Source organism: Eptatretus burgeri, chromosome 1 (assembly GCF_056783735.1).
Source record: "Eptatretus burgeri isolate ZD-2024b chromosome 1, Ebu_testis_v1, whole genome shotgun sequence".
Taxonomy (NCBI): domain Eukaryota; kingdom Metazoa; phylum Chordata; class Myxini; order Myxiniformes; family Myxinidae; genus Eptatretus; species Eptatretus burgeri.
In genome coordinates, this window is record NC_140961.1 from 50,612,423 (window position 1) to 50,638,850 (window position 26,428).

Here is a 26,428-nt window from a genome sequence, read left to right on the forward strand (position 1 = left end):
TGTGTGTGTGCGAGTGCATGTGCGTGTGTGTTGGGGGAGATTTGGCGGAGTGAGAGGGGGAGGGTTAGAAATAAAAAAAATAAAAAAAATCTCTCAAATGTTACTATCCTTCTCAGGCAGAACAGAGGAGAGAAGGCAAATGGACTCTATTAACCCAATGCACTCGGAGGAAGGATACTGAAGCTTCGATCCGTGATCTCCAGGTTCCACAAGTTGATACGAAGGTCATCAGCAGACATGTATGTCTCCGCATCACTGTTCACCGATATGGAGTTGATATGGTAGGTGTGGGCGTTAGAGAAAATCCTTCGTGGGCTTGCCTCAACCATCAGCTCCATCGGCATCAACACCGGAACCTGACACATAAGCAAGTTGGTTAATCTTGCAGTTGCCTTGCGACCTCAAAACTTGCTTTGTCTACACCGATATGAAGGTGGCATCATCAAAAATAGAAACAATGCAAGAAATTCATAACAATTCAAACATATTGATAACAATCATCCCCATTCATGAGGAAAAGAAGCAGCACCAGCATTGTTACCTATGGGGGGAGGGGGGTCGTCAAATGGTCCTTTTGGAGAGACAGGATATGTGTGTAGGATTTGTCAGGGTTGAAAGACACATTCCAAGTGTTGGACCAACTCCTGATTATATCAAGGTTTGAAGAGAGGGAAGAGGCTGCTGCCTGCCTATCTGAAGAATGAGAAATGATATGGCAGAGGGTGGAATAATCAGCAAAGAGAGGGGCAGGATTTTCCATGGAATCAGAAAGATCATTGATGGAGATGAGGAACAAGACTGGGCTCATCAAGACTTCCTTGGGGCACTCTGGCTTTGACAGGGAGAGATGATGAGGTGCGTTAAGAGCTACATGCTGACTACGTGAGTGGAGAATGTCAATGAGCCATGAGAGGATGTGGCCTTGGATACGATGAGCAGAGAGTTTGGAGATCAAGACAGGCTGTATCAGGTAGTACTTCCTTCTTATCTAACTTGTTCCAAAAACACGAATGGTAAATTATCACAAACAAACACCATTCCACAAAGCATAGCAAGTGCGGAACAAAGCAACATGTACAAGGCTTAGTAGCTGTATATGCAAGTCTTGCATGCAGTTTACGTACAAGTTCCTCCATCAGCCTTCGAGAATAGTTTTTTTTTTTAAAATACAGTGCTCGTAAAATCAATAGTAATGGTAATAAAATAGTTGACTGAAATGTTGATCTGAGAGGTGATGACTGATGAAGTCAGAAACAGTAGTGGAAGAGGTTGAAGGAACTCACGCGGAGTGCGGTCACAGTAGATGGGTCTCGGAGCCTCCCGTCCTCCTCCTTAAGATTGTAGCCCTCTGCCCTCTTATCCCTCTCACTGATCTTCCACAGTTTGATGGTCTTGTCTGTGCAACATGGACAGGGTGAAACGGAATAATCAAGATCAATTGTATGCAAAACCAGCATGGTGCTCATCAACAGCAAATATCTAATGAGAACATAATTAGAAAAATTGCGACAAAGAGACGGAGGGAGGGAAAAAAAAAAACAAAATAAGGCATCAGCATCCCAAAAACCAGCCCAGATTGTGAACTTTCTTACTTCTTCAAAGCAAAATTATTTGAAAACATTTGCAATGAAATTAATCAATAAAACTGGTTAAGAGGTGTGTTGTCTCTTCTGCAAGACGATACTGCATCAGTCACTCTGCAGATGAAAGTATACTGATCTTGTTTTAAAAATTCATCTTTAAAGCCAGGAGTGAAAAAAAAGAACAAGTACGAAAGAGTGTTGATGTCTTTGCCGATTACCAAAGCCACAAGACCAATTTTACTGTCGAGTCCCCTGCAAAACAAATATATTTAATTATTATCAAGGGGCTTTCTTTCATCAAGTAAAATTGCCCGACAAGATAAAGTAATAACTAAAAAAAACATTTCAAGGGCTGGGCCTCAAACTCTTCTCATACCTGCAAATCAATTTGGTGTCTTCACGTGAAGCAATAAGTTTACCGAAGCAAAATCTGCATTTTTAAGTAGGTCCACTAATCAAAGGTGTCGAGCCATAATCAGATAGCAATGAGAAAGCATAATGCATGAGATTTATCAACGACATCTGCATCCAACAGATGGCTGAATAACGCTCCATCAGCTCTTCCGTCAAGCTCAGAATACCATCAACAAATCTTTCTCGAGCTCCAGTGAACATGCTTCAGAGATGAGTGCTCAAAATAAAGCATGCAGAAGAATGAAAGTACACATACACAAACCCACAATAATCTATCTATAATTCCAGCAGTGTGTGTGTGTGTGTGTGTGTGTGTGTGTGTGTGTGTGTGTGTGTGTGTGTGTGTGTGTGTGTGTGTGTGTGTGTGTGTGTGTGTGTGTGTGTGTGTGTGTGTGTGTGTGTGTGTGTGTGTGTGTGTGTGTGTGTCTGCTGTTTCTCGACAACCACTGGTCCGATCTAATTGAAACTTGCCAGCTATATTACTTGGGCCCTGTGGATGTGCCTTTTCAAGGTTTGATATTAATCGGACAAGTGCTTCCCAAGTTATGGCCATTTATTTACCAACCAATGACAAGACACATTGCTGCGGAGGCGTGGCATGGGGAAGAGAACCTCAGCCGCGTTTCCCCATTACGGGTTACAACGTACGGACTTCCGGATAGTGATGACTTCGTGTATTCAAATAATTTCTCGATTTCTTATGCGAATTAATAAATAAACACAATGCCCCAATCCAGTCGTCGTTTACGAGAGTGAAGGAACGGCCTGTGTGGTTGTTTGAAAGTTTTTTTTTCTCTTCTCTTCTCTTTGTGTTTTTCCTTGCGATAACATTGCGAAAAGGCAAAATACGTTGGCGCTAATTGAATAATTGGCCATTAAAACTAATAATTTATCAAAACGTTGGCAGATCCAGCAGCCTCCGCATTCTTGCCCTGGACGAGGAAACAAAGAAGCGCCGTTTCCTCAGCAATGTTGTTTATGAAGAGGTGCTAACGAGATAAAGGTGTGTACATGGAGACAATTTTTATTATTATTTATTTATTGAAGAAAAATTGTTCCGAAAATAATTTATCAAAAAAAGTGCACAACTTTTTTTTGTTTCCAAGTGTCAAAACGGTGTGGCCTTTGGAAGTGTTAAGGAATTCAGCTCTACTCAACATGCTTGCCAACGAAATACATCTCAATTCGGTGGTATGCTTTGCAAACTGTTTTTTTTTTTTAACTATTTTAAAACAAACAATTTGAACATGGAATACCTAATGACACTGTACTTTCAGGTCTCCTACAAATTCTACCCTGTTGCCTCACCGTGGCGTAGGAGTGGCAATGGTCAATGGCAGCGAATGTCATGGCTAACAAAGACAGGGAGGTAAACTTGATTTTAATTTAGATTTTAATTAACTCTGTGTGTAAGTATCACAGCAGTTGTTACTTCAATGCAAGCGATAAGTTGTGGAATGCATGTGAACATTCTGGATGGGCACGCACCACTTCCGGATAGTGATGACTTCCTGTATTCTAATAATTTCTCGATTTCTTATGCGCATTTATAGATAAACACAATGCCCCAATCCAGTTGTCGTTTACGAGAGCGAAGGAACGGCCTGTGTGTTTGTTTGAAAGTTTTTGTTTTTTTTGCACGTACGGCCACGCACGTACGGCCATGCACGTACGAGCACACGGCAGCGAAGAAACGGCCTGTGTGGTTGTTGTTTCTGGCACGCGGTTTGAAAGTTTTTTTATTTTTATTTTTTGCATGTACAGCCACGCACGTATGGGCATGCACTAGTAATAATAATAATAATAGTAATGATAATAATAATAATAAAAACACCTCCATAAAACACAAAATAAAATGCACATACAACATACACAAACACCAAAACGACAATTTTTTTTTTTTAACTAAAGAAAAAGAAATATGAAAAAAAACACTTCAAACTAGAAAAGCACTCTTCGGCGTCGCCAGATATGCCTCCGCCAACATGATTACATCATTATACATACTTGTACAAAGTTTGATTTAAATCCCTGAACCCAGATTCAAAATATTAAATAATTCTGGCTGCCAGACCATGCACCCAATCAGGTTGAAATTTAAAACATATTCCCCATGACTACCAGATCATAATTGTGATGTTTTTTTTAAAAGAGAATGTTTTTTCAAGATTTTCATTCAATCCAATATGGCTGCCAGACCATGTGACTGATTAATTATTCGTGAACACCTTGGTATCCCCAAGACTTGGGGAACATGCGGGTGAAGTTTCCCCTCGATCTGTCAAGCTGTTCTTGAGAAGATTTTTCAAGGTTTATTGTTCAAAATAATCACAGCCGCCAAACCATATGACCTATGACATCATAGGTGGAGAACTTCTTGTTCCTCATGGAAAGACGATCATCCCTGTAAGGTTACACCTCGATCTGTTCAGCCGTTTCGGAGAAGATTTTTTAAGGTTTTTATGGTTAAAAAAAAATATGGCTGCCAAACCACATGACTGATGAAGTCATCAATTCCCCTCCCCCTCCCCCAATACCAATTAGCCCGAGATCCTCAAAAAATTTCATACTGATCGGATAAAGAGTTCGACGTATTTTTTTTCTCTTGCATCTCTGAAACTGACATATGCAATTGTGACGTCATAACGAAGCCACCGATGAGTACTTGACAGGTGCCACGTTTAATTTTTTCCATGGAGCAGTTTCAGAGATGCAGAGGTCCAAAGTTTTTCCTTTTTTCCAACATAGCTGCCACACCACATGACCCATGACGTCATAATTATTAAAACATTTTACACGAGTAAGTCGTACCCATGCTGAAAATTGTGTCAATCGGACAAGCGATTGCAGAGAAAACAGAGAAAATTATCACGGATGGATGGACGGACGTATGTGTGACATTGACCCTCTTCCTTCACGCTCAGGTGTGCATGTGATTGGATAAAACATGCGACACTCCCATCATGTTTTCCCATTGGTGTTTTTGGTGCAGTACGTATCCGCTCCAAACAACATGTCTTTACAAGACAAACTGTTTCTTATCTCCTCCGTCTTTGTTCATATCCACGTGTATAAGACTAGCTCGTTATTAGTTACCCAGGTGTGCTGCTCCCACTGTGTTTCCCCATTGGCATTTTTGGTGCGCCTTTCCGCAACCATGCATGGATTCTCACGACACTCCTCTCGTATCCGCCAGCACCTTTGCACATTCACCACGTGTGTAAGCTTTTTCTGTCTGCTTACAAGTTCATCAATTATTATTCAACCAACCAGGTGCCCTTAGTCTGTCCATCTGTCCCAACATATGCTGCCTGTGTGTTCATTCCTTCCCGATCTATCAGACCTCCCTTGATGCCAACTTCCTCTGTTCCATCGTCGCACCAATGCCACACACCCGTCATTCAGCTCGAGCATGAGCCTCATTCTCTGCAAGTAAATAAACAATAAAGTCTTCAACAGTGGGCTTCTTCTGCGCTCTCTTGTGCCCAGTAGCTGTATCCACAGCTACATTGTGCCCAGAACTCAAATCTAGCATAGTTATTCCCCACCACTTCGTTTGTGTACTGTGTGTAACAACCCAGTGAATGTGACCTTCTGGGATCTGTATCCTCATGACAAGTTTCTCATCCCTTGTGCTTAGTACTTTCACACAGCAATAAATTCACTCAAGAAATTCCAAGCATTGGTCTCAGTACCAATCAATGTGATACCAATCCGAAGTACTTTAGCTATGGCAATAACCAGCGTTTAGCAAAAAAAACAAGGCCAAAACCACAAGGTGAAAGTAAAAGCATCCAACAACTGCAATGTCATGACCAAAATCTCACCGTTGGTGGATAGGAGAAAATGGGCCGCATTCTGCTGTGGGAGCCACCGGATTTTGTTAATCTTCTCCTCGATCTCGAGTGACTTGAGGTAGTCAAACTCTGGCTCGTGGCTCTGAAAAGTGCTGTACACATTGTACTCTCCACGATGATGTGGGGAGCTTTTACTCTGTATGGACACAGATATAATACCATGGGTGGAAAAAAAATTAACAAATTACATTATATGGTTGGGGGATTGTGATGGTATAAATTTGAGAATCGGCAGAGATGGGAGAAAAATGTGTTCCGAAGGGACAACAACAACAAAAAAACCCCAACATTTAACTAATTAATAGAGGCCACGCTCAAAGGTTGTTTGTGTTTGCAAGTGCTTACCTCCTGCTCCCTCTGGAAAATTACAACACGGCCACCCTTGTCCCCTGTGGCCAGAAGGTCTCCGGTATGGTTGAATTCTACCGTGGATATGATGTCAGCTGCAATAAGAAATGATGGAATGAGACAAATACAATGGCTGGGAACATCTAAATTGCCAAAATTAGATTCAAATCCAATGAAAAGATGAACTTCCAACCAGCTTTCATTGACAGTGCATAAAAAAGGTCAAACTGTCACCTTTCACAAACTTTATCTCATTCTTCCAAGTACACGTCAAAAAGTTGTGCATCAGTGTTTATTTTTTTTAATGCTCATGGAAAAGCTCGGCCAAAGTACAAACATTACAACAGAACATTGGTGAGCACGGGACAGAATTAAAGGACAGACAGGTATACAGGACAAGAACAAAAAGTGAAAGCAGCAAAATGAAACAGAACAGGACAGAGCACTCAAGTGGTACAACCCATAAGGTAAATGTACGCAAAGGTGGAGAGAGGGGCCAGGTCAGTGAAATATTAAAATAAAAAGATAATTAGGTAAATGGGTAGGGGGGCAGGGGGGACAACACGAGATGGTGGTAGTTGCCACTTCAAAGAAAGAAAGAATGGAGTCATTGAGGGTGACGATTCCACAAAAGGGGGAAATAAATGTTTCATTGAAGGTGAGTAGTGAAAGTAGATTCTTGGAAGCGTAAGGTAAGAGTTGCTGGAAGAGAACTTTCCAATTCGACAGAACTTTTCTTTTTAGCTCATTGATACAGTAACATAAGGTACAAGAGTGCATCAAATTAAGAGAACATTGATGGAAGTATGCTAATTACTGTGGGAAGCAAGCTGGCATTTTTGACGTTAACCCTTTGTCAGAAGAAAACGGTGAGACAAGGTAGGGGTGGGAGGGGATATGTTTGATGTGAGTGAGGAAGAGGTACATCAGGGTACACATAAAGGGAGAGTGGGGGATAAGGAGTCAGATGTCAAAGGCAATGGGACTCGGAGAAGTACACCGTGAAGAGTTAAAACGAGTCAATCCCATCCCATGCGCACCCTGGTCCCTGAGCATGTACCTGTGGCTCCCTCCCTTCCATCTGATATCAACTTTCCCTTATCCTGTCTCCTTCTTTGACTGATGCTGAAACGTCAGTGTCTCCTTGCTTCCCACCTCGATCACCATTTTGTCAATTGCATCCATTGTTCTTCCTGTCCACTGATGTGGAGCCCCCCCCCCCCCGACCCACCGAACTACAGCCTTCACCAAGAATAATTTACCATTCTAATATATAAAAGCCCTGAACAAATTTGAGGGGGTGATGATAAACAGGTTGTTTTGAAGACACAGAGAACCAACAATTATGTGTAACATTGGCAGGATTTTTGTACCCCTCATCCCCCTCCCCTTCTCCAAAAATACATTCCCATTCCCTTGTCCAAGCTCAACCTCTTTTCCTTTTCATCCTCCATCCCTCCTCCTCAACCCCCACATCCTGTCCCCTTAGTTAATTTTATTGTTCTCAATTTACTCCCCTGTATTCAAGTAAAACGTAGATGAAGCCTAATTACGAGATGAGTCCATTAATCATTCCGTTATGTGAGTGAGTGGGAGCATAACTTAATTGCAACAAATTACAATCATGACAGAGTAAAACGCAGAACCTTGAGGACAAAAAACATGTTTTTTCCATGACTTTAACCAGAAGAAAAATCAAGTCCCAGACCACAAGCGAAGTTAAAGCATCTATCCACCACAAATATGCATATATAGCTCGTATCTAACTGGTCAATCTGTATTATAAAAGGAGCTCGGTCTCGGCGTGCCTGCGTCCATCCGTCCCTGCCTGCCTGCGTGCGTGCGTCCGTACGGCCGTCAACAATTTTCCTAAAGGGGATACCACTGATCAAGCCCAATCTGCAAACAGTATGATATAGTTAAAAAGTTGACTAAGGTGAGGATAGATGGACCAATTTCAAACAATACGATATAGTTGAGTAAGGTGGGGATAGATGGACCGATTTCAAACTACATTAAAACAAAACTCTTCCTCCTTCAACTTCTTCTTCACAATCACGGTGAGTCTCCTTCAACCCCATTTCTGAAATCGATGAACCGCGAGCTATATTCAATATTTTTTTCATCATTTCCATTTTATTCATATCACCCTATCAAACAGCATTTCCGATTATACACTGCCTTTTAAAATTAAAGCATCACAAAGCAGGTCGCTCTACTTGCAAATGCAACGCAGGTGAGAAAAGGATACAATGAACAAAAAATAATAATAATAATTTTTAAAACTAAATTCGACTGCGAGCAGTCGACGGGTATGCCTCCGCTCTCCCGCACAAATACTTGAGTATTGACATATTTGACCCTTGACCTTTATCACATCTGGCCCAAAATCTAATCAGTTAATTGCCCCGTCTAACTTTACCTTTTTACCAAGTTTGATGAAATTGTCCAATATTTCTTGAGTTAGGGCGTAAATAGTAAAATTTCAGTTTGACCTTGACCTTTGACCTTTATCACATCTGGCCCAAAATCTAATCACTTAATTGCCCTGTCTTACTTTACCTTTTTACCAAGTTTGATGAAATTCTACAATTTTCTTCTTGGGTTATCGTGTAAACGAAAATACGGACGGACGGACGGACGGACGGATGGACAACCCGGAAACATAATGCCTCCGGCACCCTTGGTGCAGAGACATTAAAAAAAAGAGAATCAGCTGATATTCAATAATTTATTCACATGATATTTAAAGGGTGAAGGTTAATTTTTATTTATTTTCTCTGGAAGTGACAGGTCTTAAATTCTTGTTATTATGAAAGAAACTAATGAGAAACTAAATAATGCAAAGCACAAGTTAAAGATACAGACCGGCTCGGCTTACAATTACCGACTGTGAGCAATGCATATTGGAAGAGAACACGACAAGGAAGCCGGTGAATCGGTGAACCTTAACTGTGCACCAGTTACATTATAGTACCCATCAATGTGAACGCTGAACAAAGGGAAAGAAAAGAAAAATTCTAAAAAAGAATTTGATGCGAACGCATCATGGATCTGCCTCCACCCATGATAGATCTCAATCCACTGTTATATTTGATTGAAATTAAAGATCACATGAACGAGAGGGCGAGAGAGACAGAGAGACAGACAGAGATGAGAGACAGAAGAGAGAATAGAGAAGAGAGAGAAGAAGAGCGGAGAGAGGAGAGAGGAGAGGGGAGAGGGGAGAGGGGAGAGGGGAGAAGAGAGGAGAGGGAAGGAGAGAGGAGAGAGGAGAGGAGAGAGAGGAGAGAGGAGAGGGAAGAAGAGAGGAGAGAGAGGAGAGAGGAGAGGGAAGAAGAGAGGAGAGAGGAGAGAGGAGAGGGAAGAAGAGAGGAGAGAGAGGAGAGGGAAGGAGAGAGGAGAGAGAGGAGAGAGAGGAGAGAGAGAGAGAGAGAGAGAGGAGAGAGGAGAGAGAGAGGAGAGAGAGGAGAGAGAGAGGAGAGAGAGAGGAGAGAGAAGAGAGAGGAGAGAGAGAGGAGAGAGAGGAGAGAGAGGAGAGAGAGAGGAGAGAGAGGAGAGAGAGGAGAGAGAGGAGAGAGAGGGAGAGAGAGGGAGAGAGAGGAGAGAGAGGAGAGGAGAGAGAGGAGAGAGAGAGAGAGGGGAGAGAGAGGGGAGAGAGGTGAGAGGTGAGGGGAGAGAGAGGAGAGAGAAGGAAGAGAGAGGAGAGGAGAGAGGGGAGAGAGGTGAGAGAGGGGGGAGGTGAGGGGAGAGAGAGGAGAGAGAGAGGAGAGAGAGGAGAGAGAGGAGAGGAGAGAGGGGAGAGAGGGGAGAGAGAGGAGAGAGAGGAGAGAGACAGATAGACAAAGACAATATTACATGCTTCGAACTCGAGTTATGATGTGCAAAATTACTTTCAAAGGGCACATGACCTTTGACCTATCGTCCCCAAAATTGAATGAGCTCATGTTTGTATCGCAGTCTATATTTTTGCCACGTTTGCGTGAAATCCCTTCTGTGGTTCACAAGTTATTATGGTGAAACAACGATTTTCAATTAAAGGGCACACAGCCATTGACACACACACACACACACACACACACACACACACACACACACACACACACACACACACACACACACACACACACACACACACACACACACACACACACACACACACACACACACACACACACACACACACACACACACACACACACACACTCAAACCAGTTCATCTTTCCATTATTGTACATCGTTGTACCAAGTTTGGTCGAAATCCCTTCATGGGTTCACAAATTATCGCAGTAACGAATATATGCTGCACATGCGCATAGACAGACAGACAGACAGACAGATGCATCGCCCGAAAACAAAATGCCTCCAAGGCCTTCAGCTGCAACGGCCCAATAAGAATAAAAAGAGAGATGGGAAAACAGAGTAACGCAGAAAGGCAATACAACAAGAGATGTTATCGTCAAGTATTTCAGACCCATCTTAACACTGAACAAGGATCTGTTGAATGTGGTGGTATTAATGGTCAAGTACCAATGGATGCTTGGAAAATGAACAGCACCTTTCATAGTATTAATTTTTTTTTTAATGTTGTGTACATGCATAAAGGTAATTGATCAAAACCATTACAAAAAATTCAAAAACAATGAAAATATTCATTCAAACTGCTTGGCAGGACATTTCCTTACTTCGTGCCTCGTGCGTGTGCAAGCACGTACTCCTTACTTCATGCCATATTAATATATATATATATATATATATATATATATATATATATATATATATATATATATATATATATATATATATATATATATATATATATATATATATATATATATATATATATATATATGATTGCCATGAGATCGCAAGGAACAGAATAAGCAAATGGGGAATTATTTGAACAAGATCCCAATGCAATCATGTAAAGAAAAATTGCAGTTGTAAATGCTTGCTGAAGCGTAAAACATGCTGTGATATCACGAGGAAGACCATGAACCGACCAGCCATTAAGAAGGCATTCCAGTATCTAATGAAGATGTATGGTCGTCACACCTTTCAATCAATGTAGCTAAACTGGAACAAACACCCGAGCTTAAATATTTACAAAGCTTCATGCAATTATACAACTGGTTTCATATAATTGGGGAAAATGTGCCTTACAAAAGAAAAATAAATAAACAAACAAACATTAACAAAGAGAGAAACAATAACAACATGCAAAATGGTTTTAATTTCCACCACAATATTCCGTGCACGTGCGCAATGAAATTTCCCTTTGTCGTAAATCAAATGGCTACCCTATTGTGTGCGCGGCAGTTGCACAAAGCCATCATGACACCCGGTAGATACAAAGACCTAAACAGGGTGCGATGGAATCGAGGGCTCTATGGGTAGATCTCAGACCCGGTGTGGGGGACAGGCTCATGTGCGACATATCAAATGCCTTTGGGAACCGTGCATGCAGAACTGGGGGCAACGCTCCGAGTACAGTAGTCCAATTCAGAGCGCAGCAGGACATCCGTCACACACTGGCGCTCACATTTGGAGTGCCGCAGTCTCAAAAAAAAATGATTAAAAAAAAAACTCATTTTTTAAAACTGCCTTTGCTGCTTCAACACACAAGCTCCAAGACCAGAAAAATATAATACAGTACAGGTATGATTAAAAAAAAAGCAACCAAATAATTGGTACCAATGAAAGCACAAAATTAATGGTATATTTATGCAAATTGGATGTGTGGGAGCTGGTCATGAGTAAGCATGTGCCGGAACGCCGAAAAGGTAGCTATATTTGTAATCAAAGATCTTTAAACCATACAGATCATCAGGTAAACATAATCGATCATAGCAGCAAAACAATTTGACAGCAGTGCACAACGGAGGTGGGAGTACAACCGTAACTGTATCAGTCTTGGCACTTGGGTTCAAGGTTCTACCTACATAGACGTTGTCCACAAATGTGAAAGTGCAAGCACATTTCTGGTGTGCCTTGACAATGGCAAACACCACAAGTCGAGTCAAATGAATAGAGTGCCATTATAAAGTGCTCAATCACCCCTCCCCCAACAGAAAACTGAAGGAAACTGTTGTTATTGTTGTTGTTGTTGTTCAGGTCCTATGGTCCATGAGCAAAAGATGAATAAATGTATACCATGCAAAGGACAACAACATTATGAGAGGGAAATTTGGTAGTACTTTAACAGGTGGTCCCCATTTTGTTAGAAAAGGCTGGTTGTGTTGAGTGAAGAAATAAACGATGGATTTGGGTATAGAGGTGGTATAAATATATATATATTTTTAAGTAGAGAGTTTACTTGTACCTCGACTCCATTAGCAAGTGGTGCGGTTCATGCCGTTACAGTGCTCGAGTTCGCTCGAACTGTTGTCTCAATATTATCCCTTACCTGCACCTAATGCTTTTTTTTTGTTGTGTTCCAGCCTGAATTTAAAATGAATTAAATATCAATGTTTTGTCACCAATCTACAGAAAATGCCACACAAAGTGAAAACACGTTTTTTTTTAGAATTTTTTACAAATCAATTAAAAATGAAAAGATGAAATGGCTTGCATCAAAAAGTATTCAACCCCTTTGCTCTGACACTAAATTGAGTTCAGGAGCATCCAATTTCCTATGATCATACTTGCGATGTCTCGACCACTTCATTGGAGTCCACCTACAGTGGCCAATTCAATTGATTGGACATAATTTAGAAAGAAACACACCTTTCGACATCAGGTCCCATAGTTAACAGTGCATGTCAGAACAGAAACTCCACCATGAAGTCCAAGGAACTGTCCGTACAACTCCGAGATAGAAATGTGAGAAGACATATATCTGGAGAAGGATATAAAACAATTTCTATAGATTGTTGAAAGTTCTCAAGAGCAGAGTGAGCTCCATCATTAGGAAATGTAAAGAATATGGAACTACCCAGACTCTTCCTCGAGCTTGCCGACCAATGAACTGATCAAACGGGCAAGAAGAACCTTGGTCAGGGAGGTGACCATGAACCCAATGACCACTCTGACAAAACCAGAGAATTCTTTGGATGAGATGGAAGAACCTGCCAGAAGGACAAAAATGTCTGCAGCACTTCACCAATCTAGGCTTCATGGGAGAGTGGCCAGACAGCAGCCACTCCTGAGAAAAAGCCACATGACAGCACGCCTGGAGTTTGCAAAAAGGCACGTAAAAGAGAGCATGAGACAAAAGATTCTGTGGTCTGATGCGACAAAAATTGAACTCTTTGGCCTGAATGCAAAACACTATGTCTGGCGGAAACCGAGCACAGCTCATTAGCCATCTTACACCATCCCTACCCTACCTTGAAGCATTGTGGTGGCAGCATCATGCGATGGGGATGCTTTTGAGCAGCAAGGACTGGGAGACTTGTAAATATAGAGGTAACAACGAATGGAGCGAAATACAGGCAAATCCTTCAGGAGAACGTGCTTCACAGTGTAAAAGCCCTGAAACTGCAGCTAATATTTACATTCCAACAGGACAATGACCCCAAACCTACAGCCAAAGCAACACTGGAATGGTTTTAGAATAAGAACGTGAAAGTCCTTGAGTGGCCCAGCCAAAGCCCAGACTTGAATCCCATTGATAATCTGTGGAAAGACTTGAAGATCGCTGTTCACCGACGCTCCCGATCCAACTTGACAGAGCTTGGGAAAATCTGCAGGGAAGAATGGGAGAAAATCCCCAAATCCAGATGTGCAAAGCTGATACAGACGTACTCAAGAAGACTTCAAAAGCTCTAATCCCTGCCAAACGGCGCTTCGACAAATTGTCAAGACATTTCAGCTTTTTCATTTTTAATTGATTTATAAAAATTTCTAAAAACATGTTTTCACTTTGTCATGATGGGGTATTTTGTGTAGATCAGTAAAAAAATTTTTTTTATGTAATCCATTTTAAAATCAGGCGGTAACACAACAAAATGTGACAAAAGGCAAGGAGTGTGAATTCTTTCTGAAGGCTCTGAATGTGACATGTCGCTGTAGCTTTTTGTGAGAGAGTGCGAATGGTGGTGAACATGGACCTCTTGGTGTTCTCGTCGTTGCTGACCACACAAATACAAGATGGAAAAAAAAACAGTAGTATGCAATGATTAATTAACGTAAATCGTGAGGGCAATTGGTTCCTTAGTGACATGACTTGATAGCACTGACTTCAGCATGACGTCACATGGTGCACAAACTGCCACGTCTTTGCTCAAGACTGGAGAAGACTCTCTTCCTCTGCAGCCAACTCCATATTTTGTCACATAATACTGTGACCCACCAACAGGCTGATGGCAGATGCTTCCCTCCGACCCAGAAATAATCAGATGCTGGTGTGAAACTTAGAATGGGATTCAATCCAAGAAAACTTCACCTTCCCACGCTGTGTCTCCAGAAAGATTGTCTAACAAACCCATCTCTCGATTTACACGTTCACCCACTGAAAGAGGTTTAGTCTCGACCTTTCAAGGCCTCACCATCAGTCACGACTTCTGGGCTGGTCATGCATCAAAGGTGGCCTCCAACTTCATTGGCATCTCCAATATAAGGCTGAAGATCTGTTATTTTCACATCACAGACAGGTCATAGCCTCTGTTTTACTATCTTTCTTTTTGTCTTGTGCCCTTTGCTCTCTCAGCACTCCGACCCTTTCCAGTAACCCCTCCATGATTACGCTCCAATAATTATCGAGGCAAACTGTGCACCTCAACTGTTTTGTTGCTTTTATCTCCAGTTTGTGGAACTGTCTTCCTGAAGCTGTTTGATCAAACTCTTCCTTCCAGGGCTTCAAAACCAGACAGTGCATGGCCATCTCATGCCATACCAAATCCTTACCTAAAATCTTTATTACCCCATTAAAACAACCTTCTTACTTGCAGGTTACTGTATCCCACCCTTCGTTTTCTGTTCCTCAGTGTCCAACTGCTGTTTCACTGCCCCCACTGCCAGTTTTTTCTTTTTTTCTTTTCCCTTCTCTCAACTTGCTCTTCCATGAGCCTCAATATTCTGAAGAAATAAAAAAAATACCATTTTTCTAACCAGCTGTAGACTACACAATCTGTTGCCTTCCCAAGTCATTTAAATCCTTCTCTTACCTCCAGGGATTTACTTTGGCAGCACATCACCATGTGTCATCGTCCATCCCTACCAACAATCCTTGATACCCCCCCCCCATTGCCTTCCCCACCCCCAAACCCACATTAATTGGTAGGTTACAATGCTCCTTCTCTCTTATAGTCATTCCCTTCCTTGTAGCACCCTCAACCTGTGCAACTGCACCATGGTCAGTGTGGTGACTTCTACCCTTTGTCACACCTCAAATGAGACAACATTCTGCATCCCAATTATTATTTGAACTTTGGGAGGGAGCCTTCAGGGCCACATTTTCAAATCCTAAAGTGGGACAAAATCTGGGAAATGGAAACATTGCAGGGCTGATGTGAACAGACAGGACCCGCTAACGGGGACAAGGTAATAGACAGCCTAAGGCTGTCTGCTTGTTGTTTTTAATGAATTGAGCTCACACACATGCATGTAAGGTTGCTATATGCAAATTACCAAAAGATTGAAGTTTTCATTTTTGTTTTTTAGATCACCCAATATTATTGAATGATCGGAAACCAACTACGATATCGGTTGTACTGCTTTAAGGAAAGAAAAAAATAGGTATAAAACTTTAAATTTCCACCTTTCATCGAGTATCACAAGTGAAAGTGAATTTAATTAACCCCAGCCAATGATCCCTTCATCCAAACAACTAATCGTCAAACATCAAGGCCCGATTCTTCCCCGAATACTATGGTCCTCGAGCTGCGACCTGAGCTTTATGCAATTAGCAACATTCAATGTGTTGTTTTATCCATCCGTAACATGTCTGCGTTCTCAGTGGTGGGATTCTGGCATGTACTTACACAGCATGCCTTCAGCAATGCAATGTTAATGTATAGAGGGATTGTGCAAGCTCTCTAAGCCATGGCACAACTGCGCATGGGAATTTAGCATCTGTCTCTGCCTTACTCTAATCTCCACTTTTTTTGTAATTAGACTGCTCATTTGTCATCAAGAGGGGACAGACAGCTGCAGTATGACAAGGATGTGCATCTACATATAATTAGCTCAGCTGCTTCTTACCAAACCGTAAACTCTTTTCGTCTTAGATTTGTTTAAAACGGGTAGCATTGCTTTCATTCATTACCATTTAGCACATAGCCTTCAAAGTGATGCACGACGTTGAATTTAACGACCGTTACCCTTATTGTGCTGGACCATTTAAACTAACTCGAGTAAATTATCACAATAATATATTCTTGTCGATGAGCACAGCACCTACATGGTGGAGATAAATGTTAAAGAAGGACCAAGTGATGCCAAGGGCCGTTCGCATGTGGTGCTGCTCTTTTATGCTCCTACGCATGTACAAAAGTAAGACTTCATGTCTTTTACATCATTGAGGATCCCCAAGTTCCAATCTCTGAAAGAAGAGGTTACAGCGGGAATGACACACACCGTCACGAAAGGCCAGTGAGGAGCTGTGGGTGCGTGGGAAAAAAGATGACACATTTTACTTTATATATTTTCCCAATAAACAGGGCTTTATTTTTAAACAAATTATTCCACAACCTCTGATTACCTCCAAGCTCCAAGAATTATTTAATCTTTAAAGTGATTCTTCACCTTTGAGAGATAGGACCAAAAACGATGTAAAGCATGATATTTGAAAAACGTATTGGGGTGAGATATGTTCTTGTGGATCAGGCATTACGTGGTGGAGGTATGCGCTCAACTGAGTGCCCTTGTAGTTGTATAATGGAAATGTATGGAGGTACTAAAAATATTACTGGGAGTGTCCTCATATAACCTCCTCAGCCCTGGTAGTATGTTCAGTATCTTAAATGCCCACATCAGACAGTTCTCCAGCTCCTGGGACAGCATATTTATTATTTTAAGTGAAAAATGGTCAGTATAATGAACAGAAGTACAAAGGAAATGATACTTTCACCAAAATGAAAAATGACTACTATTTAAACGAGGTGTCTCAAAATGCAAAGCCTGTCCATGTCCGCTTTTCACTCTGGTGAAAAGAAAACTCGACGAAAACAGCTAATAAAAAAAGTAAAACTGAAGCAAAAACAGCTGTTCATTGTCACCATCAAAGATGAAACGAGCCCCGAGTGAGCAGCTCGAGATTTGCTCAATTTCTTTACACACTTTTAGTGCTGAGGACGGCCACTTATAATCCCACCAGAATAATCATTGAAAATCTAATAAAGGAAGTGTATTCTGAGGTGGGAGCACGAATTTTATTTTAAAACTTTCATTTATTTATATATTTTTCATGACCCCCAAACTTTTTTCCCTTACTTGATCACCCCTGACACAATACCTTAAAAAAAAATTTTTAACATGTCAAAGGTTAGAAAATCGATTTGTGCATCCACACTGACCGCACAAATGTATGGAGATCCAAATTCGATTCGGAACCGAGGATGAAGGGGAGTGGATAAGGAGATACAACTGGTCATAACTTGTATGTGAGCAAATGAAATATAAATGGCATGCAAAGAGGAAAAGCTGTTCCTGCTAACTCCTCTGTCCAAAATATATATTTTATTTTAATATAAAGATAATTACTTAATTAATACAAGCTTCCTCTCATTGCTGCAACGAGTGAAAGTGCACTGCGATTTCAAAACTTCCAGGAATTAAGGGAAAAATTAAAACACGAAACAAGTTTTCACAGAATATTATGAACAATCAAGAGATGAATCCACTACCTTGATGGCCATTAATGTTATGTCAGCAAAAATGGTGAAATTTACTACAAGATACATCTTCCTCTCAATACCAAACCCCCACCTCCCACAGCACGAGAATAAGGAGTCCAGATGATCAGATCCCTCAGGAAGAAGAATTACGGGACTTGCATCAGGACCAGAGGAAGTGCCGAGGGCCAGCTGGATAATAAACTTAATCTTCAAAGAAGCTTCGCAAAATATGAATCACACACTTTGGACAAGCCATTGGTTTTCAAACTACATGTGGCCATCATCATCAGAGGGGGATGAACATTCAGGAAAAATCTCAGAACATTAAGTCTTGAAATCTTTCTCAACTATTCCAAGTCACACAATGACTATGGTAACAAGCCAACTTTGATGACCATGTTCACAAATCCCATAAAAAGACAAACAACTGTCCATACATCAAATGAACATCGGTGTCTATGAAGGGGAGTCAATAAGTTCCACTGATTATACATTAAATAATAGCCCTGCACCAGCGATGTAAGTTCCAGTCACATTTTTCCCAGAGGAGCAAATTTCCTGACACCATTGAAGTTGCTGTGTTTTGGTTCAGGAACGTCTTAAAGGAGGGAAGGAGGGAGGGAAGGAGGGAGGGAAGGAGGGAGGGAAGGAGGGAGGGAAAAAAAAATTTTTGGCCCCCAATCATATAGAGGTGATAATGAAGACTACAAAGCTTGAAAGAAAAAAAAAACAGCCATGATATCAAAACCAAATACACTTACCAAGAAGTCCAATCAATCATGATTGTGCAATTAAAAAGGAAGAGGTTGTGTGATCAGAATCAGCAGCCTGCGTAGGTTATCAATCATATACAATCGTGCATGCATGCAAACGAAGGTGTGCAGGGAAGAGCAGTAGCATTTTGGAGGTTGACTGCATGTTCAGGGATGTGTTTCTCCAAATCAGATGTGTATTCCACAGCTTGGCAATAAAATGACCCATCGATCCACAGGAGATAGGCTCCATTTCTCAGCGTAAATGTGAATGCACGGCACACAGCAAGCAGTAGTTGGAGCTCCATTACCTCCCAATGTACAATTCGGTTTTAATAGCGTACAACTTTCCCAGCATCAAAAACGTTGAAAGAGAAGATGCTCATACATCAAGTGAGCCAATTATTACATACACACAAATATGGTGGATTTTTATACCCCAATATGTTGGATTTGTATAGACAAATATGGTGGATTTTTTTTACACAAATATGGTGGATTTTTTACACACAAATATGGTGGATTTTTATACACAAATATGGTGGATTTTTTAATACACAAATATGGTGGATTTTTTAATACACAAATATGGTGGATTTTTTGTACACAAATATGGTGGATTTTTTGTACACAAATATGGTGGATTTTTTGTTCACAAATATGGATTTTTATGCACAAATATGCTGAATTTTTATGCACAAATGCGTTCAATATTTAGACGCAAATATGGTGGATTTTTATACACAAATATGGTGGATTTTTCATATATATACCAAATATGGTATATTCTACCAAATATGGTAGATTTTTTTAATACACAAATATGGAAGTGGATTTTTAGCCACAAACATGGTAGTGGATTTTTATCCACAAATATGGTCGTGGATTTTTACCCACAAATATGGTCGTGGATTTTTACAAACAAATATGGATTTTTATAAACAAATATAGAGGATTTTTATGCACAAATATGCTCAATTTTTATACACAATATGGTGGATTTTTATACATAAATGTGGATTTATATCAACGAATATGGTAGATTTTTATGCACAAATACACTCAATTTTTATACACAATATGGTGGATTTTTATACACAAATATGGTATTCTTTTTCACACAAATATGTATTTTTATAAACAAATAGGTGGATTTTTATGCACAAATTCTGGTGGATTCTTATACACAAATATGGTGGATATTGTTTTACACAAATATGTACTTTTATAAACAAATATGGTGGATTTTTATACACAAATGTGCATTTTTATACACAAATATGTTGAAATTATACACACAAATATGGTGGATTTTTTATACACAAATGTGGATTTTTATAAACAAATATGGTGCATTTTTATACACAAATATGGTTGATTTTTCATATATATACCAAATATGGTATATTCTAACAAATATGGTGGAGTTTTTTTTATAAACAAATATGGCAGTGGATTTTTATCCACAAATAAGGTCATGGATTTTTACAAACAAATATAGTGGATTTTTATGCGCAAATACGCTCAATTTTTATACACAAATATGGTGGATTTTTATACACAAATATGATGGATTTTTATACACAAGTATGGTGGATTTTTATACACAAATATGGTGGATTTTTATACACAAGTATGGTGGATTTTTATACACAAATATGGTGGATTTTTATACACAAATATGGTGGATTTTTATACACAAATATGGTGGATATTTTTTTACACAAATATGTACTTTTATAAACAAATATGGTGGATTTTTATACACAAATGTGCATTTTTATACACAAATATGTTGAAATTATACACACAAATATGGTGGATTTTTTATACACAAATGTGGATTTTTATAAACAAATATGGTGCATTTTTATACACAAATATGGTTGATTTTTCATATCTATACCAAATATGGTATATTCTAACAAATATGGTGGAGTTTTTTTATAAACAAATACGGCAGTGGATTTTTATCCACAAATAAGGTCGTGGATTTTTACAAACAAATATAGTGGATTTTTATGCGCAAATACGCTCAATTTTTATACACAAATATGGTGGATTTTTATACACAAATATGGTGGATTTTTATACACAAATATGGTGGATTTTTATACACAAATATGGTGGATTTTTATACACAAGTATGGTGGATTTTTATACACAAATATGGTGGATTTTTATACACAAATATGGTGGATTTTTATACACAAATATGGTGGATTTTTATACACAAGTATGGTGGATTTTTATACACAAATATGGTGGATTTTTATATACAAATATGGTGGATTTTTATATACAAATATGGTGGATTTTTATGCACAACTATGGTGGATATTTATGCACAAATGTGGTGGATTTTTATGCAAAAATATGCTCAATACATCTCTTACCCCTTACTTCCCATTTATACTGCAATATCCTTTCTTCTTTTCAATATCAAGTAACAATCCCAACGTGTGTGTGTGTGTGTGTGTGTGTGTGTGTGTGTGTGTGTGTGTGTGTGTGTGTGTGTGTGTGTGTGTGTGTGTGTGTGTGTGTGTGTGTGTGTGTGTGTGTGTGTGTGTGTGTGTGTGTGTGTGTGTGTGTGTGTGTGTACGTACAGTGCCTATAGAAAGTCTACACACCCTTTCAAAATTGTCACTTTTTGTTGCCTTAAAGCATGGAATTAAATTGCATTCAAACAGACTCTTTCCACTTTTATTTACACGTCATAAGCCATAACTTCTAAGTGAATAAACAAATTCCACAAATATCAGAAAATTAATTAAAAATACAAAACTATAACATCTTGGTTGATTAACTGTCCACCCCCCCCCTGATAATAGCAATTGTAAATTAGCTCAGGTGTAACCAATCACCTTCAAAATCACACACCAAGGTAATTGGCCTCCACCTGTGTTAAACTGTAGTGATTTTGATTATTTTAGAATATAATCAGCTGTTCCTGTAAGTTTCCTCTACTGGGTAATGCATATCACAGCAAAGACTCAACCATGAGCACCAAGGAGATTTCAAAAGGTGTGGAAAGGCACAGATCAGGTGATGGGTATAAAAAATTTTCAAAACTCTTTAATATCCCTTGGAGCACAGTGAAGTCAATCAATCATTAAGAAGTGGAGGGCATAAGGTACCACCAAGACCCTGCATAGAACAGGCCGTTCCTCCAAACTGGAAGATCAAGCAAGGAGGAGACTGATCAGAGAGGTCGCCAAGAGGACTATGACAACTTTGAAAGAGCTACAGGCCTTTATGAAAAAGACAGGTCACTGTGTGCATATGACAATATCCCAAACATTCCACAAGTCTGGCCTGTACAGTAGGGTGACAAGAAGGAAGCCATTGCTCAAAAAGCCCACCTTGAATCCCGTTTGAGGTATGCAAAAGAAAACTCTGGAGATTCTGAAGCCATGTGACAAAAAGTTCTGTGGTTTGACGAAACCAAGATGGATCCTTTTGGACTAAATGCAAAACGTTACATTTGGCGCAAACCCAACACGGCACATCACCCAAAGAACACCATCCCTATTGTGAAGCATGGTGGTGGCAACATCATGTTATGGGGATGTTTCTCATCAGTAGGGACGGGGGTACTTGTCAGGATAGATGGGAAAATGGATGGAGAAAAACACAGAAAATCCTAAAAGAAAACCTGCTGCTCTCTGCAAGAGAGCTGAAATTTGGATGGAAGTTCACCTTTCAGCATGACAATGATCCAAAGTACACAGCCAAAGCTACACTGGAGTGGCGAAGGAAAAAATAGATAAATGTCCTTGAGTGGCCCAGTCAGAACCCCTCCCTAAAGCCAATCGAAAATTTGTGGCATGACTGAAGATTGCTGTCCATCAAAGCTCCCCACTCAACTTGACTGAGCTTGAACAGTTTTGTGCAGAAGAATGGGAAAAATATTGCCCAATCAAGGTGTGCAAAGTTGGTAGAGACCGATCCTAAAAGACTCAAAGCTGTAATTGCTATCAAAGGTGCTTCCACCAAGTATTAACTCAGGAAGGTGGACACTTATCCAACCAAGATATTCTAGTTTTGTATTTTTATTTAATTAACTGATATTTGTCGAATTTGTTTTTCACTTGGAAGTTGTGGGTTACGATGTGTAAACGAAGGTGGAAAAAGTCTGATTTGATGCAATTTAATTCCAGGCTATAAAGCAACAAAAGGTGAAAAATTTGAAAGGGGGTGTAGAGTTTCCATAGGCATTGTACGTGTGTACACATTTGCGTGCATGCGTGTGTGTGTAATAAGTCGATGGCCAGCCATGTCAATGTACCATGTCTGAATTTAAAATAACAGCAGGAAAATTCAATCTTCAAGTCTCAATGAATGTATTACTTTTTTCATTATTGCCTTACAAATGAACTGTGTCTATATAAACACGCAATTAATAACTATCTCCTGTTCAGCTGTGAGCAAGTCCAAGGACGACATTCTTTGCCTTTAACATGCATGCAAGACTCAGAGAAGCAGAGAAAAGAAAAGAGATGGCTCAAACAGACATCATAACATATTGACTGTCCATTTTGTACATTCCACAAATTAACATGGCCAATAATGAAGCGACACTAAAGGGACATAATCACGTGCTAAGCAAATCAAAGTAGAGACACAAAAGAAGCTTTTAGTTCTATTTCAAATTCAACTTTAATTAAAAATACCCATGAAAATAACGATTACATCAAAGCGTCTCTCCAGCATTAAGCAACACCAAGTAAAAAGCTTGAGCACATTTTAAAGACGGAACTAATATTAGGAAAATGACTGGATGAAAGTCACGAATAAAAGCCATTTTGTCAAGGGTCAAGGGGGAAGTGGAGACAAATCTACAGCCGAACTGAGACCCCGTTCATCAACTGACTGAAACAAAACCATTTTGAATCTTCAATGATGTGCACCGTGCCCTCAGCACAGACGTGACGGGGATGGGATGGCACACCTGCCCCCGTGATAGCAGGCAATTCATTTAAATCACGGCTAAGTTCTTCGCCGACATCTACAACCGACACAGGCCGGCAAGGTCAGGTGTAACTACATGTCTCAGAAAATAAGGAAAACACTGCAGGTCAACAAAGATGGACATGAAAGAGTCACTCAAAATAATTCAACAAATTCAATATTTTTCTCTCAAATGTTTGCCTTCCTGTAAATGAATGGAATGGATGAATGCTAAAACGCTCGTGTTTCGGGTTTTAAGGTCTCAACGCATAAACAGTGGATTTTAAGTCACACCTCAGAAAGAGAGGGAGTCACACCAGATGGTGAGGTATGATGCACACGAAGCCATCAAGAACAGCGGTCATGCCAAGATACGCCATCAACCCTGAGCGACCAACCTTACCACTTCCCTAATTACACGAAGCGCCCATGCATTCTCATCACGTAACAATGGCTTTAAAACATTCAACAACTACAAAATAACAAGACAGAGCATTTAATAATGTAGAGCTCACCATGGCATATCGATTACAGTATATCTGAGAACCAATGCATGCTCAATCATTCACCGACCCACTCTCACTCACCACCCAAACCCACTCGCACCCACCACCCAAACCCAATCTCACCGACTCAAACCAACTCGGCACTCACACCCACCCAAACCAACTCGGCACTCACATCCACCCAAACCAACTCGGCACTCACAACCTCCCAAACCAACTCGGCACTCACATTCACCCAAACCAACTCGGCACTCACATCCACCCAAACCAACTCGGCACTCATACCCACCCAAACCAACTCGGCACTCACATCCACCCAAACCAACTCGGCACTCACATCCACCCAAACCAACTCGGCACTCACACCCACCCAAACCAACTCGACACTCACACCCACCCAAACCAACTCGGCACACACACCCACCCAAACCAACTAGGCACCAACACCCACGCAAACCAACTCGGCACTCACACCCACCCAAACCAACTCGGCACTCACACCCACCCAAACCAACTCGGCACTCACACCCACCCAAACCAACTCGGCACTCACATCCACCCAAACCAACTCGGCACTCACACCCACCCAAACCAACTCGGCACTCACACCCACCCAAACCAACTCGGCACTCACACCCACCCAAACCAACTCGGCACTCATACCCACCCAAACCAACTCGGCACTCACATCCACCCAATCCAACTCGGCACTCACACCCACCCAATCCAACTCGGCACTCACACCCACCCAAACCAACTCGGCACTCACACCCACCCAAACCAACTCGGCACTCACACCCACCCAATCCAACTCGGCACTCACACCCACCCAAACCAACTCGGCACTCACACCCACCCAAACCAACTCGGCACTCACACCCACCCAAACCAACTCGACACTCACACCCACCCAAACCAACTCAGCACTCATACCCACCCAAACCAACTCGGCACTCACATCCACCGAAACCAACTCGGCACTCACACCCACCCAAACCAACTCGGCACTCACACCCACCCAAACCAACTCGGCACTCATACCCACCCAAACCAACTCGACACTCACATCCACCCAATCCAACTCGGCACTCACACCCACCCAATCCAACTCGGCACTCACACCCACCCAAACCAACTCGGCACTCACATCCACCCAATCCAACTCGGCACTCACACCCACCCAATCCAACTCGGCACTCACACCCACCCAAACCAACTCGGCACTCACACCCACCCAAACCAACTCGGCACTCACACCCACCCAATCCAACTCGGCACTCACACCCACCCAAACCAACTCGGCACTCACACCCACCCAAACCAACTCGGCACTCACACCCACCCAAACCAACTCGACACTCACACCCACCCAAACCAACTCAGCACTCATACCCACCCAAACCAACTCGGCACTCACATCCACCGAAACCAACTCGGCACTCACACCCACCCAAACCAACTCGGCACTCATACCCACCCAAACCAACTCGACACTCACATCCACCCAAACCAACTCGGCACTCATACCCACCCAAACCAACTCAGCACTCATACCCACCCAAACCAACTCGGTACTCATATCCACCGAAACCAACTCACAACTACCCACTTATCTACCAAAGCCCACTCACACCTACCCAATCCAACTGACACCCACCCGAAAACCAACTCCAGCACAGAACACTTTGACGGGTGTTACTCACGGGAAATGAATGGACAATCCCGGGGGATGGTGGTCTTCAATTTTCTTTTTTAGTCTCAGCAACCCCTAAAGGCTGGAGTGCACCAAGGCAGTGTTCTTGGCCCTGTCCTATTCCTGATCTTCATAAATTATCTCTCTGACTCTGGAAAATTCTCTATCTCTTCTTGTTGATGACTCCACCCACTGCCGTACCATCTGTCATCCCTCAGATCGGCAAGCAGCAGCCTCTTCACTCTATGCAGACCTGGGTAAAATCACAATCTTGCCAAACACTTGGAATATGCCTTTCAATCCTGAGATCTATCTCTATCTCTATCTCTATCTCTATCTCTATCTCTATCTCTATCTCTATCTCTATCTCTCTCTCTCTCTCTCTCTCTCTCTCTCTCGACACCTCTATCTCTCCACACCTCTCTCTCTATCTCTCCACACCTCTCTCTCTATCTCTCCACACCTCTCTCTCTATCTCTCCACACCTCTCTCTCTATCTCTCCACACCTCTCTCTCTATCTCTCCACACCTCTCTCTCTATCTCTCCA

General features: G+C 41.2%; 1 protein-coding gene across 4 annotated transcripts in view; it reads right to left on the reverse strand.

The window, feature by feature from the left end:
• LOC147034466 (serine/threonine-protein phosphatase 2A 55 kDa regulatory subunit B beta isoform) overlaps positions 1-26,428 on the reverse strand; it is a 234,527-nt gene that overhangs the window by 80,728 nt on the left and 127,371 nt on the right. For all 4 annotated transcript variants that reach the window (XM_085883723.1, XM_085883715.1, XM_085883707.1 and 1 more), the window contains 4 exons: positions 6,200-6,297; positions 5,825-5,990; positions 1,284-1,396; positions 179-356 (listed from right to left, as the gene is read on the reverse strand). In XM_085883723.1, coding sequence (XP_085739849.1) covers positions 179-356; positions 1,284-1,396; positions 5,825-5,990; positions 6,200-6,297 — 555 coding nt within the window. The remainder of the gene's footprint in view (positions 1-178; positions 357-1,283; positions 1,397-5,824; positions 5,991-6,199; positions 6,298-26,428) is intronic.